The 14,387-nt window shown below is 36.3% G+C and overlaps 1 protein-coding gene across 8 annotated transcripts in view; it reads left to right on the top strand.

Moving 5' to 3' along the window:
• Positions 1-2,271: 2,271 nt before the first annotated feature.
• LOC139979428 (uncharacterized) overlaps positions 2,272-14,387 on the top strand; it is a 47,626-nt gene continuing 35,510 nt past the window's right edge. Inside the window, exons 1-12 of one of the 8 annotated variants that reach the window (XM_071990204.1) lie at positions 2,272-2,515; positions 4,673-4,830; positions 5,175-5,471; positions 6,273-6,476; positions 8,366-8,407; positions 8,985-9,011; positions 9,637-9,875; positions 10,512-10,704; positions 11,556-11,693; positions 12,437-12,554; positions 12,691-12,793; positions 13,876-14,109. In XM_071990204.1, coding sequence (XP_071846305.1) covers positions 5,376-5,471; positions 6,273-6,476; positions 8,366-8,407; positions 8,985-9,011; positions 9,637-9,726 — 459 coding nt within the window. In that variant the 5' untranslated portion in view covers positions 2,272-2,515; positions 4,673-4,830; positions 5,175-5,375 and the 3' untranslated portion in view covers positions 9,727-9,875; positions 10,512-10,704; positions 11,556-11,693; ... (1 more) ...; positions 12,691-12,793; positions 13,876-14,109. The other 7 variants (XM_071990202.1, XM_071990205.1, XM_071990203.1 and 4 more) reach the window with 7 other exon arrangements.

The following is a 14,387-nucleotide window of genomic DNA, read 5'->3' as shown; positions in this document are numbered from 1 at the left end:
TGGAGTGTTCCTTGATCTCTCCAAGGCATTTGATACTATTGACCATACCATTTTGCTAAGTAAATTATCTTTGTATGGTGTAAGGGGAACAACCCTTGACCGGTTGAGCAGCTATTTATCCAATAGACATCAGTATACTTCATATAAAAACTCTAAATCCGAACACGCTTTAACCCGTTGTGGTGTTCCACAGGGCTCAATATTAGGACCACTGTTGTTCATAATATATGTCAATGACATTTGCCAGGTGTCAAAAATTGCCAAGACTATTTTGTTTGCTGATGATACCAATATTTTCTTCGAGTTCGAAAACGTACATAGAATACATGATATTGTCTCTACTGAATTAACTAAATTTACTAACTGGTTTGCTGCTAATAAGTTATCACTTAATGCAGACAAAACTAACTATATAGTATTTAATGGAAGAAGAACGCTTAACTGGAATAATGACTTAATAATGGACGGTAAAGTAATGAAACAAGTATCAACTACTAAATTCTAGGGGTTAATATTGATAGTAAACTTCCATGGAGTGACCATATTACAAAAGTTTGCAACAGCGTTGCAAGAGGTGCAGGAATTTTATTTTTTATTTATTTTTTAATTTTTTTGCCACAAAAGCCACAAAAGTTTTAGCGATGCTAAAACATTTCCTTCCCCAGAATATACTCAGAATGTTTTATCAAACTTTAATAGCACCACTGACATCTGTATTACTGCTTGATTATCTGGTCTGTTACAAGTGTTTCTCATTTAAGTCACCTTAAATTACTTCAAAAGAGTGCAATACGTCATATATCTCACGCAGCAACCCGTAAACATACAAGCCCCCTCTTTAAGAAACTCAATTTATTGAAATTAGATGACATTATAAAAGTTAACATTGCAACATTTACATACAAGGCTTGGAATGGATCATTGCCAATCAGTTTTCGAAATTTTATAAATAGCAACACAGATTTCCATAATCATAATACCAGAACGGCTAGCAACGCACATTATAAATCATATAAAACACGCACTGGTATGTTAAGCCTCAGAAACCGTGCAACCAAAATTTGGAATTCTCGGTCAATAACTTTAAAAACTAAGAAAACAAACTCCACATTTAGTAAATGTCTTACTAAAGAAATTATCATGTCTTATTAATTATGATTTAGCTGCATAGTCGCATAGCAGCATATTCACATATTGAAGCGTATACGTGATGTTATTAACATTATTTTCACTATTTTCTATCTTTTCTTCATGGGAGTCTTCTGTTTTGTTAAGCCAGCATAGGCTTTTCAGAAGACTTCCATTTACATTGCAATATTTATGTGAAAAAAAAATGAATGAATGAATATATATATATATATATATATATATATATATATATATATTTATATAAACATTAGTGAGAGAGGAAAAATGTCCATATCTTATGGATGAAATAAATCTCTGTCTATCTTATATCCTCATCAATAAAAATACTGTTAAAAAGAGTTTCATCGTTCTCTTCGCGTAAGAGAGGGTTATGTTAAATTGGTTGGATAAGCATCTCCTCTCTTGGCATAAAGGGGACTTATAGGGTGCGAACAATCGCGCAAAAAGAAACGTATAATGCCGGTAATCTAACCTAGTTTCGAATGAGATGTAACAAAAGTGTTGGACACCACCGTCGATCCCAGAAAATACACACACACAGCTTGCTACCATCGGTAATTAGACACTAGTGTACAGTCAGTGCATACAGCTGCGGTCAATACCTACAACACAGTGTACAGACAATACAGCGATGGACATCTTAGGTCCAGCTAAAATATAACAAGGTATCACGTTTCATTACCGTACTGTACTGTCTGCACTTTGTAGCGACACGAACAAATCGTCACTTGCAAGCCACGGAAAGTTAACTTTTTCAGCTCGCCGAACGTGGTTTTGGGCGACTCTCCAATGCCTTTAAATTGAACCAATTTTGGCTCAACTACAAAACTCCCCAGCCCCTAGCTCCCATCCATGCACTTAAAAGCTTCTTGAAGGATCTTATTACTTCATTTCTGTTTTCATACGTTTTTAAAATAAACAATTAAGATGACAAGCAAGAAACATAACATATGTAAAGACATTCTAGTCATTCATGCTCTTCAACATGCAAGCCACAAAAAAAAAATCAAGATTGATAACGGGTCAAAAAAGATGTTCTCCTGATGCTTTTTGGAACATTTCCCGAGATAGAATAACAATCGGGCGGACCGATATCGACTCTAATAGGAGTATGCCACCCTAAACCAAAAAACTTTATTGAAATGTGCAGACGACACTGCCATACAATTTTACAAACACATATTTTGTATAAAACGTGCGTAGGCTAGCAATGGTTTTGTATTGTTTTAAAGAAAACATCTTGCCTTGCTGTGCGGCCTGATGTAGCCACCGAAATGGAGATGGAGTTCGTTTCTACAAAGACGAAAAATTTAGGAGACAAAATTTCAACTGCATGACGGTCTAGAGGCCTACCAAGCTGTTTGAGGTGGGGATAGGCATAGGGCCATAGGCACTACTACTAATCGGTACTAGCCTAGGCTAGGCTTCAACAACTACGCAGTTGCTATTTTCACGACCAGAAGTACTATTTTTACGACGAGGAGTAACAATAATTTCAGGTTAGGGTTAGAGTAAGCGTTAGGATTGAGGTTTAGGGTTATGTTTAGGGTTAGGGTTACTGTACCCCTACTACATGCGCAGTTGCTTTATTTACTTTACTGCGCTTGAATTTGCCTTTGTCGTAAGAATAGTTTATAAATAATTATTACGACTAGTCGTAAGAATAGCCACGGCCATACATATTACTAGGTCTAATGCTATGCATGAAGGCCGAGACTGTCTATAGATAAACAGTCCTTCTCAAATTCACTCGAGCATTAAGAATTTGTTACTGGATAAACTACCCCAAATACTGCCACTAGGATTCATCCTTGAGCGCACCTAATTAATTCACTAGTCAACATGTATGATTGTAAACATAAGTGCTCTAAATCTAATGGCCAGCACTACTTTCCTGTGCTTGAAGACATGTTTGGCTTGACCACTGAAATAATACTGTGTGTGTTTAATCATGAATTTGTGCAGAGGAGCATTAAGTCTGCCTAGCATTACCAAATGGGGTAGATATTCAATATCCCCTTTTTGGCCAACAACAGGTCGAGTCAGTTGGTATTGCAATAAGTATATGGAAGACGGTAATGGCTTAGCCTAAGATACTCCTAGGGTAAGCACCTAGCATGTTATGCAACAACGCTTTGATTGAAGATTTGTTAACAGACTTATCAGCCATAAGGCTAGTTCTAAATTAGCTAGGCCTTACACAATTACAGTTTCAGCCAAAAACTCCATTAGGCCTATACAATTTGGCCTACTGCCACTGGCTGAAGTTTAAAACGATAGGGTTAAGACTTAGACTAGACTCAGTACATCAGCAGAAATCATTTAAGTCGAAGACTATATTGCTAGGGTTTTGCAGGCCTGCTAACTCTTGCGGTTTACAGTACAACTCTCACTGCAAGTCTTCAAAATTTTACGAAAGTTTGTTATACCTTTGAGTTTGACATCAGCGTCCTCGAAATTGGGTCTGTTCACGTTTCACGGTTGCCAAAGGTAGCAAATTTTCAAATTACAGTACAGAACTTCTATTCTAAATGAAAGAAATATAATTAATATCTGCAATTCATGAATTAGAATTGACCAGACCTTAAAACTATTCTGGAAATTATATTCAAGATGGTAGAAAAGTGTGACAATCTATAAATTTTCTAAAAGTTGTTCTTTTCTTAATGGTGGTGCCACTCCACCATTAATCAAACATATGTTGTTCATTTAAAGGCAATAATAATGAGTAGACAAACATGTTATTAATTCATAACCTTACTAGATATATAAACTCTTAATAGGTTCCAAGTTCGAAACAAAGAAAAGTGATCAACAAGACATAAATTTATTAAACACAAGCCATGCTTGTTATTATACTAAGCAATACATTTCAATGTGTAACGCGCAGGCACACAAAATTCTTAGTAGTTGCATATTTGCACGCACTGTTCTGGCCTTCGGTTAAGCATTAGGAGTTGAGACCGTTAACTTACTTAGCCCGATCTGATATTACAAGATGACTTCTCCTGAGCTGGATACCGATGAAGAGTACAGTATCATTGGAAAATATCGTTCGTCAGGACTGTGCCCTGAAAATTCAACATTAAATCTAAGAAGATCGATACGGAAAAGATCAAAGAGTTTAGACTAACGGGAACAATAAACAGCCACCGAGCTTTGTGCTGAAAAGTGTGAGCAGTAATACTTTTAAATCAAGAAAAGCCAAAATCATGCAATTTAAGTCATTGAAATTATAAAAGCTTCACTGTCCAGTATCAAAAGTATTTGCAAACTTTGATACAGCATTCTGTTCTGTACAAGAATTGTTGATTGTACGCACCTTATTAGCAGTGTAAGAATACCTGCTTTTAGCACATTCAGTCATCGAGTAATCTTTTGTTAACTTTCAATAAGTATATATCAGCATGATTGGAAATCCTAAATAGCAGTATATTGTCTAAAAAACTCAGACATAAATCACTTGAACATCAGTTGGTATGATTGTGTATGGTTCTGAATGCTATTTTTCTTTTTTTTTTAGGTGGGTGTGGATATGATTGGACCCCTTGCAGAGACCATCAATGGAAATAAGTACATCATAACCCTATGTGACTATTTTTCAAAATGGCCAGAGGCTGTTGCTGTAAGAGACAAAACAGCATAAACCGTTGCAAACTTTCTGTTTGAAACCATGGCCAGGTATATATCCATCTACTTTGTTTTTACTTTACATAACATATTTTTGAAGTTAGTTATGCAGACCTGCATTTGTTCTCAGTTTTACCTGTGACCCAGAAAGCGGCCAAATGGTTACAGGAATTTCTTGAAGTTGTTTTATAAGTTAATGTTAATAAAATGTTAGTGGGATAACAGTCAGTGCATCCAAGACCAGGTGTTATGTCAGTGCTTAACTTACTTGTTTTGAAAGAAGTGCTAAAAGAATCTCCTGATTAAACCACACGGCCACTCTGAAGATGCCAATAGTTTACTGCATTACTCATAACCAGTTCTTTAACAACTTGTTTAATTTTTCATTTATTTAGATTTGGGTGCATGAAAGTTGTCATCTCAGACCAAAGAGGGGAATTTGTTAATTCTCTGAACAAGTCCCTGTTTGACATGACAGGGGTGGGCCACAGAGTATCCTTCAGCTACCACCCACAGACCAATGGGCTGGATGAAAGATTCAACCAAACTCTGCAAAATGCAAATGTCACTCATCAAAGTTGTCAATCAAAACCAAGATGACTGGGATGAAACACTGTCTTCCATTCTCATGGGGACCGTACAGCAAAACATGGTTCTACAGGTCTTTCTCCTTTCGTTGTGATGTTTGGAAGGTTTGTAATAATTCAAACCTACCATTGCTGAATAGAGGTTTACATTTGTAAAGGTCATATATGGAGAAAAGCAATCAGGGACAAGAGAGTTTGGAAAAATCCTGCATAGCTACACTGATCCTCTATAGGATAAAATCTCATTTGACACATCCCAGGTCCTGGGAAAAACTGCTAAATAGCAAGTACAAAAGATGAACATTCATTAAACTATAAAAAGCATGCCAATTAATTTAGATACATGCAATTAATGCCACTGATATTGGTTTTGTTTTTCAGTTATATATCATATTTTGGGCTGGTATGCAATTTGGACCTATAATAGCACAGAATATACTTTTGTTTTATATTTCTGCTGGTTTGAGTATGTGATGTGACTCAGATTTATGGTTCCAGGGTCTTAATAGTGAAAATAAAATATATAAAACTTTATTTATTCTTCAGTCAACAAAGTGTTGTGAATAATTGATTGTTAATTATCTTCATATATCCAGAGAGCCATTGTTACCAGTCGACATTGAAGACTCCATTGTCCAACCAGAATCTCCTGCTGCAGCGATGCACAGCGGGAGAGGGTTTTTCAACTCATGTCACAGTCACAGGACATAATCAAAGGTTTTGTAAAAGAAAATATTGGCAAAGCCCAAGAACGGCAAAAAAAGAATTTTGATTAAAGGCAGCAATCAAAACAGGTAATTACATAATGCTATGTTGTGCATTGGAAACTGCACTGTAGTTAAATGAATGGCAACATATACATTGTATTATGATGTTTACGTATATGCTGGATTTTGTTTTATTCAGAGCTTCAAAGTTGGTTCTATAAGTGTTCTCGTCCGGAATGCTAGAAAGGATGCCCGAAGAGAAGGGAAGCTCGAAAACTCTTGGCTTGGGCCGTATGGAGTCAAGGCTGTGAATGAGAAAGGGCTGTACACACATATTAACAGTTCCACAGGCCTTCCTTTGAAGAAGAAATTCAATCCATTTTACTTAAAGAATTTCACACAAGTAAGATTCCTTTACAGTCTTTTTATTTGGGAGGGGGTGAGGTCGGGAGAGGGGGTTGATTGGCATGATTCCTCCATAATTTTCTTAACAATAATCAGTAACTTGATGAGTTCTGTGCTGGCTTATGTGAGGGTAAGGGCTGTAGCTGTCTTCACACAATAAATCAATTTTGACTCAATGGCTTTAAAAAATGAAACATAATTGCCAACAATAAAAGAGAGAAGAATAAGTTAATTAGAAAACTCCAGTTTCCACACAAATGTTTTCAAATATTTGATTTTATTTGCTTAGTTTCGAGAGGAGAATTTTATGTGATGTCAGTTTGAAACTCAGCAATTAAATGTTCAACTTCTAATTAGCTTCTTGCCAGATCGACTTGGTAAAACCACATATAGTAACTATTTCCTTTGGTGTAGATATCATGCATGGTAATGAGTGGGCGGGGTTAACATGAAACTAGTATCAACATGTTGCTTGAACATTTTTAATCTCTGGTTTATTCTGCTGATTGAATGTTTGTAACGGGCGGGACCAAAATAGATTTTAGCTGACGTTCTCTTGTTAGCTCCAATCTGAAGAATGGTAGGTTGGTTTGAGGTGATCCTTGCAGCAATGATGAGCTAAGGAGGGTCGTTATTGCTTTTGGTGCAGATATCGTGCGACGAAATGAGTGGGCAGGGCTTAACATTAAAACCTGATCTGCAATTGTTCACCAGCCATATGTGGTATTACTAAATTTTATTGTGCTGAGCAGGTTGGTTACACAATGCAATGTTTTCAGTGCTATTATTTTGCTGCATATTGATGAGATGTGTGACAAAATAAGGTTCAGCTGAAATTTCCTTATAAACACAGAATCGGAAGAATTTTATTCCATTTGAGTTGATACTTAACATAATGATACCTCATAGCCTGCAGGAATGGTCCATCTCGTTTTCTTGGCAGATATTTTCCACTTTCGCCCATGTTTGTTGCATCTCAATCATTATTCCAGCTTTTTCTAATATTTATAGAGCCTTAATTACTATTTAGTGTGTGCAAACCCCCTTCCCTCCCCCCACACACAAACAAACGCATACACAAATTACTCATGTTACATCATGGAAACCATAATGCATTTTACCTTGATTGATTTTTCATATATTGAACAAACTAAATATTAAGAAAATGTCCCTTAACATATTGCTTAATTCAAAAGGGAATTGCGATATAGCATCATTAGGGTAATGTTGCTTTTCCATTCCAATGTTGTTGTTATAGGAGAAATGATATACTGCTTAAATCTTCATGGTGGTGGCAGCAACCCAATGAGATTCCTGGCTTGCAGCCGACAATATCAGGAACTTGGCCAAAGTTGGTTGAGTTGATAATCTAACACACTGTCTAGACTGAGTTTGCAGCAAGAACAGCCATCAAATTACCATTTCCCCAAAGAGTGGTGTAGCTGGGAACCACATTGCACTTTGCATGTGTGGTTGGAGTATTAATTTTATACAGGTTGTAAAACACTGCATGAAGTCACATTTATTCTTTCATCAACATTGATTCTATCATCACAGAAATCCTCATAGAGGCATACATTTCCAGAATAGGGACTGATATTGACCGACTTAAATTTCATCTGATCTTGAATTTGGTATGACCTATATGTATTAACATATTCCTTAATTAACAAAGAAAAGAATGCAAATTTGTATTAAATATCCAATAAATGTCTCGGAGCGTTTAAATTTTTTATTGCAAGAAAGAATTTTTTAACAAAAGGAATCGATATACATATGAACATATCCACAGTGTACTAACACAAATAATTGCTGACCTGTGCTGTGATAGGTTGTTGAATATAGCTGTTGCATGTAATCCATAAACTTAATTATTCTATATTTCAGGAACTTGCAGCCAGTATCATCAGTACAAACACACCAGATGAGGTTAGCAGCCCAAGTTTGAATATGATTCAAGTATCCAATAGAAGAAATTTGAATTAAAGGTAGTCTGTACAGGCAACAAATTATAGCATACTTTTCTGAAGATTTCAAAAATTACATTCCTTGAGATTCTTATTTCCAGATTGGTCTCAGACATTCCAAATGAACACACAAGATGACTGAATGTCTCAGTGAGGTAAATTTCCTCCAGGGTGGTAATGACAACAGTTTAAAATGTTGACCAAATGTGACCGTATTGGAACTTTTGGCATATTTGGGGCCAAACAAACCTCTGCCCCCCTGCACAATTTCCCACCCCAACCTATGTTCTATATTTCTCTTTCACAATATATGTTACCTTCTTACAGGGAGAAACATGATCAAGTTCAATACAGCCCCACGGTTATTGCATATATATCCAACTCTTGCAAAGAATACTGGTTTTTCTATTTCAAATTGAGTTTTCCGTTTCATTATTTTATGGATATAGATCCATGTTATTGTGAATTTCTTGATCGTGGAAAATCACTGGCCATGCTCGAAAAGTCACATTAAATATTGTTAAATGTTTTTATTTCAGGAACAAAGCAATCCTGTTACTTTAAAGGTAAGTAACCTAAGACAACCCATGCAGCTTTAGAAATAAATTCATTAAGGCAGAGATTCCAAGCTACGGAGGTGCAAGACTTCATGTGACTTGATCCTCCTCACCTGGAAATGTTGAAAAATGGAAGACTTTTACTGTGCCAGGACCATATCCTTGACAAACTCCTATGCCTGGAGAAGGGAAAATCCCAACCTATATGGGCACAATTGCAAGGGGCATTTTGTGATGTTCCAACCCCATCCCAAGGATTGGCACTTATTGCAGAATATCATAATTTTCACTTCAACAATGAAGGTTTTAAGTTTATTATCCCCCAAATATACTAGATTTCCAACATGGGCACTCTCTTTGTCAAGTTCATGATACCTCTACTCCTTTCTCCCAGTAGCATATTCCAACAAATGGTTATTAAGATATGATGTGTTTATCATTTTACTTGATGAGAGTAACTTTTCAGCTACAGAAGCTAGTGACAGACTTCCAAGAAAGTGCTTTGAAACATCAAGCAATCGTAAAAAAATGGATACAAATGAAGGCTGCAACCCTAAACTTTTCCACTCATATTGATGAGCCACCCATGTCAGATGTAGATTTCCTACAAATCTAAATTTTCCTTCTTTTATAGCTTCTTTGCAGCATCATTCAACACTATGATGGACATAGCTCTGAATTAATGGAAGTAATCAAAGCTCTCTTCCACGCAATTTCAACCTGAACTTCATGGGCCTCCTGTCTCGCAAGGTTGAAACAGATTCTTCCAGAGTTTGATTCAACTGCACAGGAGGATGCATTAGAATTCCTTGGTGCAGTTTACACATCATCATGCACTTCCTGTAACCAAAGCCAGTGCAAACTTTTAGATGAGTAAGAGATATAGAGCGTTCTGTGAAAAGCATCAAAGCAACCCCCCAAAAAATAAGTGAACTTTTCAATGTATTATTTAAATTTATGCCATGTTGGCCCAAATATTCAAATTTGGTCACCTTTGGTCAAAATTCTATAAACTGTTTCTATTACAACCTTTGAGGAAATTTACCTCACAGGGACATTCAGTCATCTTGTGTGTTCATTAAGAATGTCTGAGAACAATTTGGACTAAGGGCCTACATGAAAGTAACTTGTTAAAAACTTCTAGCAATTATAGCATCCTATAATTTGGGGCATATACAGACTACCTTTAACATTGAAACTGATTGGGAATTTGCTTAGGTTTGCAGGGAATTAGTCATTTTTAAAAGAGGTATCATGGCACCAGTTAGATCTGACTGATAAACTTGCATCAATACAATGAGGATGCACATTTTGTAAGGCTGGGTTTAGATGATAGTCTGTATCTGATTTATAAGTTTGTTGCTCTTAATAGTAATTCTGATAATTTTAAGTAAAAGCTGAATGAAAGTTTTCATTTATACCTGATAATCCAGAGGGTAAAGGAACAAATGGAAATTGCAATAGAAATGCAACATTGTTGTAATAAGTAACTTAATTTTTCCTTTCCAGGTACTTCTTCTTACATACAACAAATGAGATGAAGTGGACTTCCTGCAATGAGACTTGGCACTGTCGGGCAAACTCATATCCAGTAATTCCAAATATATCCTAGTAACAAGGGCTATATGTCATGCTTGATTATGCAGGGGCACCTTCAGGTGTGTCTAGATTGCAAAGATCTTGAAGGCTTTTGTGAGTCCTGGTGAGTTCCTGCAAACTCCCTGTTTTTGTCATATTGTTTTCATTCCATGCTGTTTTGTGTTATGTAAAATTGTTTCAATATGTAACACAATGCATTTTTGTGAAGTAGCAGTATGTGTGTTTATGAGTGTAATGCTAAGAGCCTGTCATTACGATAACTCAATAAACTGACAAATGAACAGTAGTCAAATTCTGAAACTATTAGTGATGTAAGTTAATGGCCAGAATTCATACGTTGGAAATTTTCAGGTTTAGAATCCAGCTTGAGTTGAAATGATCCCATTGAGCAGTTCTAAATACTGTATACAGGCATCTTTTCATATTGACTGTAGATCTCTGGTGTTATGTCTTTCACAATTTTAATATTAATTTATTAAGTGTTGTGGAAAGAGTTAATTTCACATAGGGTGACATGTATATGTGAAATTAATTAACTAGTTAATTGTATTTAATCTTCCAGTGTGACGAAATTACACTAAATCACCATTGTCGCCCTAAGTGGTGAGTTTATGCTATGTCGTCCTAAGTGTTGTGAAAAGAGTTAAATTTACCTAGAGCAAAGATGTCGCCTTAGGAGCTTTATGTGCAATTCACTATTTTTTAATTAAATACTTTGGTATTTGTATTAGGCAGAGGGATTATTATAAATAGCACACCATCAGTCCGGTTCTCCTTTAATACTTCTCTCCAGAGAGGACACAATTTTCTGGCCAATGGTTCAAGAACGGGATTGATAAAGTATACCGTTTGTATAAGAAACCGTTACTTCATCTAGCCAAGGATGTGAAGAATTATTAGTCTCCAGTAGTTCTTGATTCAGTGGTTCATATTCAATTCATGTTGAGTTTTCAGGAACTATTACCAGTTATGCAACGAGTCAGGGCTAGAGTCACTAAATTTCAGAAATAAAGTAACTCAAACACAAGTTCATGGACAGTCTTCCCATAGATCTAGATTATGCAGTGACCAAGACCAAGATTCAACTCAAACGTAGGTTTCATAAAAGTGATATCTTTATTAAGTTTCTTGATAGTCACTGACTTTTTCATGTTTGCTGATAGTGGTTGTACCAGATGTCATTGTCTTAAACTCCACAAGTCACAAAGTAGCATTAATATTCGGCATAAATTTTTTTCTAATAGGGTCGTGAATGAGTGGAATGGTTTGCCTGAGAAAATTGTACTTGCAAGTACTGTAGTGTGAATGGGTTTAAGAATGCTTTGGACAAGCACTTTAAGCATTGTAATCGGGTCTGATCGTTTGTGTCATCAGTTTTCTTCCATCTCCTATAGGGTATTTGATGGGGACTTGAGTGTCCCTCCTGATCCTTTTTCTTTACTAAACTAATCTAAACTAATAAGGTCAAGCATAAAGTATGTGTGCTGTAGGCATACGCAATTGCAGAAGCCAACCTTCTTAACTTTTTTGAACTAGCACTTTTAAGGTTAACTTAACCTTTTAGAAGGTAAGCTTAACTTTTTCTTTGCAAATGTAACATGAACACGATTGAGCAAGAGTCGTGCCAGCAATGCCACTGCATGAGGGAAATTCACAGTGACAGTAAATAATTGCTTTCCCACCCACGGATGAACACATGTTAGGTATATTACTATTACTAATCTGGGGAAATTGCATTTAAAATATAAATATGTTTATCTGCTGGTCAACAGTTATTTAAGGTATCATTTAATTGTTTTCATTTACTCCATTAGTGGTCTTCCCTTTTCCAACAGCTTTACTGGAAAGACTCTTGCTCAGCCGCATTACACAAACACTTTACGAACAGAATACTGCAGATAGCTGATCGTTAACTATGTTAGGAATCCACATGCAGTTCTGGTTATAAAAATAGTAAGAGACAAGATCTGTATTTCAATCTATGTTTATGGTTAACTACAATTAAGAATAATGAATTGTAATTTTAATAAATGAGCCCTTCAGTACTGATAACCAGGATTTTAGTTATCTATTTTTTCTTTCTTTACAGTACAGAAATGCAGGGTTGCACTACACCATTTCCCACAGAGGAAGTATGGCAGAAAACAGGTGGAATTTTACATATAAATGCCAAAAATGTGCTGGACAGAAAGGTTCAATAAACTTTTGGAACATTGACACCTCATTCACTTACATGAGGAAACCTTTTCTCATAGATGTTGAATGAACAGTTGTAAGAAGATTAACATGTAGAATTGGTTCTGAAACTAAATCAGTATTTATGAACTCCTCACATCTATGATCTCACCATAAAAGAACAGAAGTTGTTGAGTTTGAAGAGTTAGCAACTTAAAATTAGGAAAAAGTTTCATATTCAAGAAGAAATCAAATTTCAACTTTATGATAAAGAATGGGATGATTGCATGGGTAGGTGTGAAAAACCTCTCAGCTACCTCAAAGGGGAAAAGTGAAAGTAATACCCATTACCTCAGAGCTTATACCATCACAGACTTACACTCACTAAGTAGTACATGTAGCTTATTTGATAGGGAAGTTGTAGATCTCGTGAGTAGCCTACTTCTGTGCAGTGTAGCAGAGCAAAAGCGACAGAAGTTTAAAAGCATATATTACTACTCAATGTGGTGTAAGAATCAGCTGAACTGAGCCCCAAGCTGCATTCAGAATAAGCTTAGGCCATTTAGACATATGGAACTGGAAAGCTCACACCTTTACAATGTCAGACCAAGATTGGATGGCATGGGCTGATGACATAAATGAAAAGTTGGCAAAACATACATCAGCCCCAGCAAGTTACACAGAGGGATGCAGAATGTGGACAGGTGCCTACACCATCAGTAAGCCAGGGGCACCAGCAGAAATTAAGCCTTGAAAGTTTGATGGCACTTGCCAAGTTTATGGTCATCAGCTTGATTGCCTACTTCCCTGACTGAGTGATACTGTTTTAACTCATAACAGTGAGTGTGGATAGACTCAGTTTACAAATTACTGGCATCACTGATAAATATTGTCATCTTCATCATCAGTGTAGTTTTTCATCCTAGAGTAACTGGTCATGAATCAGTTGATCTTTCTTATAGATACTGGACTGGTTTATGTTTTTAGTTCTACCATGTAGCTTGTACTTTCTCTCTCTGAGTTGTGCTCTCCTCCATCTGTATGCTCTGCCTCTCTTACGTAATTCATCACATTGCTGTTTTCTTTGCATCTATTTCAGAGTCTGGATACATGGACTATTTGAGCTCACCTTTAATACTGCAGCTTCCATCTTCCTGGCTATGGACTCTTCAGGCACATTATATGTTATGTGTATGGAACTGTAGTCCCTGTACTGACCAATGCACAAAAGTGTGGTACTATGTTTTGGATTGGTCACAGTGAAAGCCTTATTGATGACATCTGCTTTTGAGTGGAAGTCTCAAAACGAGTGGACCATAATCATTTGCTGCAGGTGGGTGTCTCAGATATTTTGTTTAGCTTCCTGCTGTCAGTGTGGGATATTAGCAGAGAATCCTTTGCAGCATTTGGCATACATGGAAATGTGTACTTCCTGCCCCTCTTGCATACAAATGAATGCTTTTGGCAATATAATTGATTTCCACTGTAGTACTTTGCAAGGCATTCTAAACATGTTGATAAAGCGCTTTTGATATTTCAGATATAAGAAATTTATTGACCATAAAAATTGGCATTCAGTCCATCTCAGTAAAACAGACAATAAAACAATCA

This window comes from Apostichopus japonicus, chromosome 14, assembly GCF_037975245.1.
Source record: "Apostichopus japonicus isolate 1M-3 chromosome 14, ASM3797524v1, whole genome shotgun sequence".
Lineage (NCBI taxonomy): Eukaryota > Metazoa > Echinodermata > Holothuroidea > Aspidochirotida > Stichopodidae > Apostichopus > Apostichopus japonicus.
The sequence above is the reverse complement of the archived record's forward strand: the minus strand, read 5'-3'. Positions and strand labels throughout refer to the sequence as shown.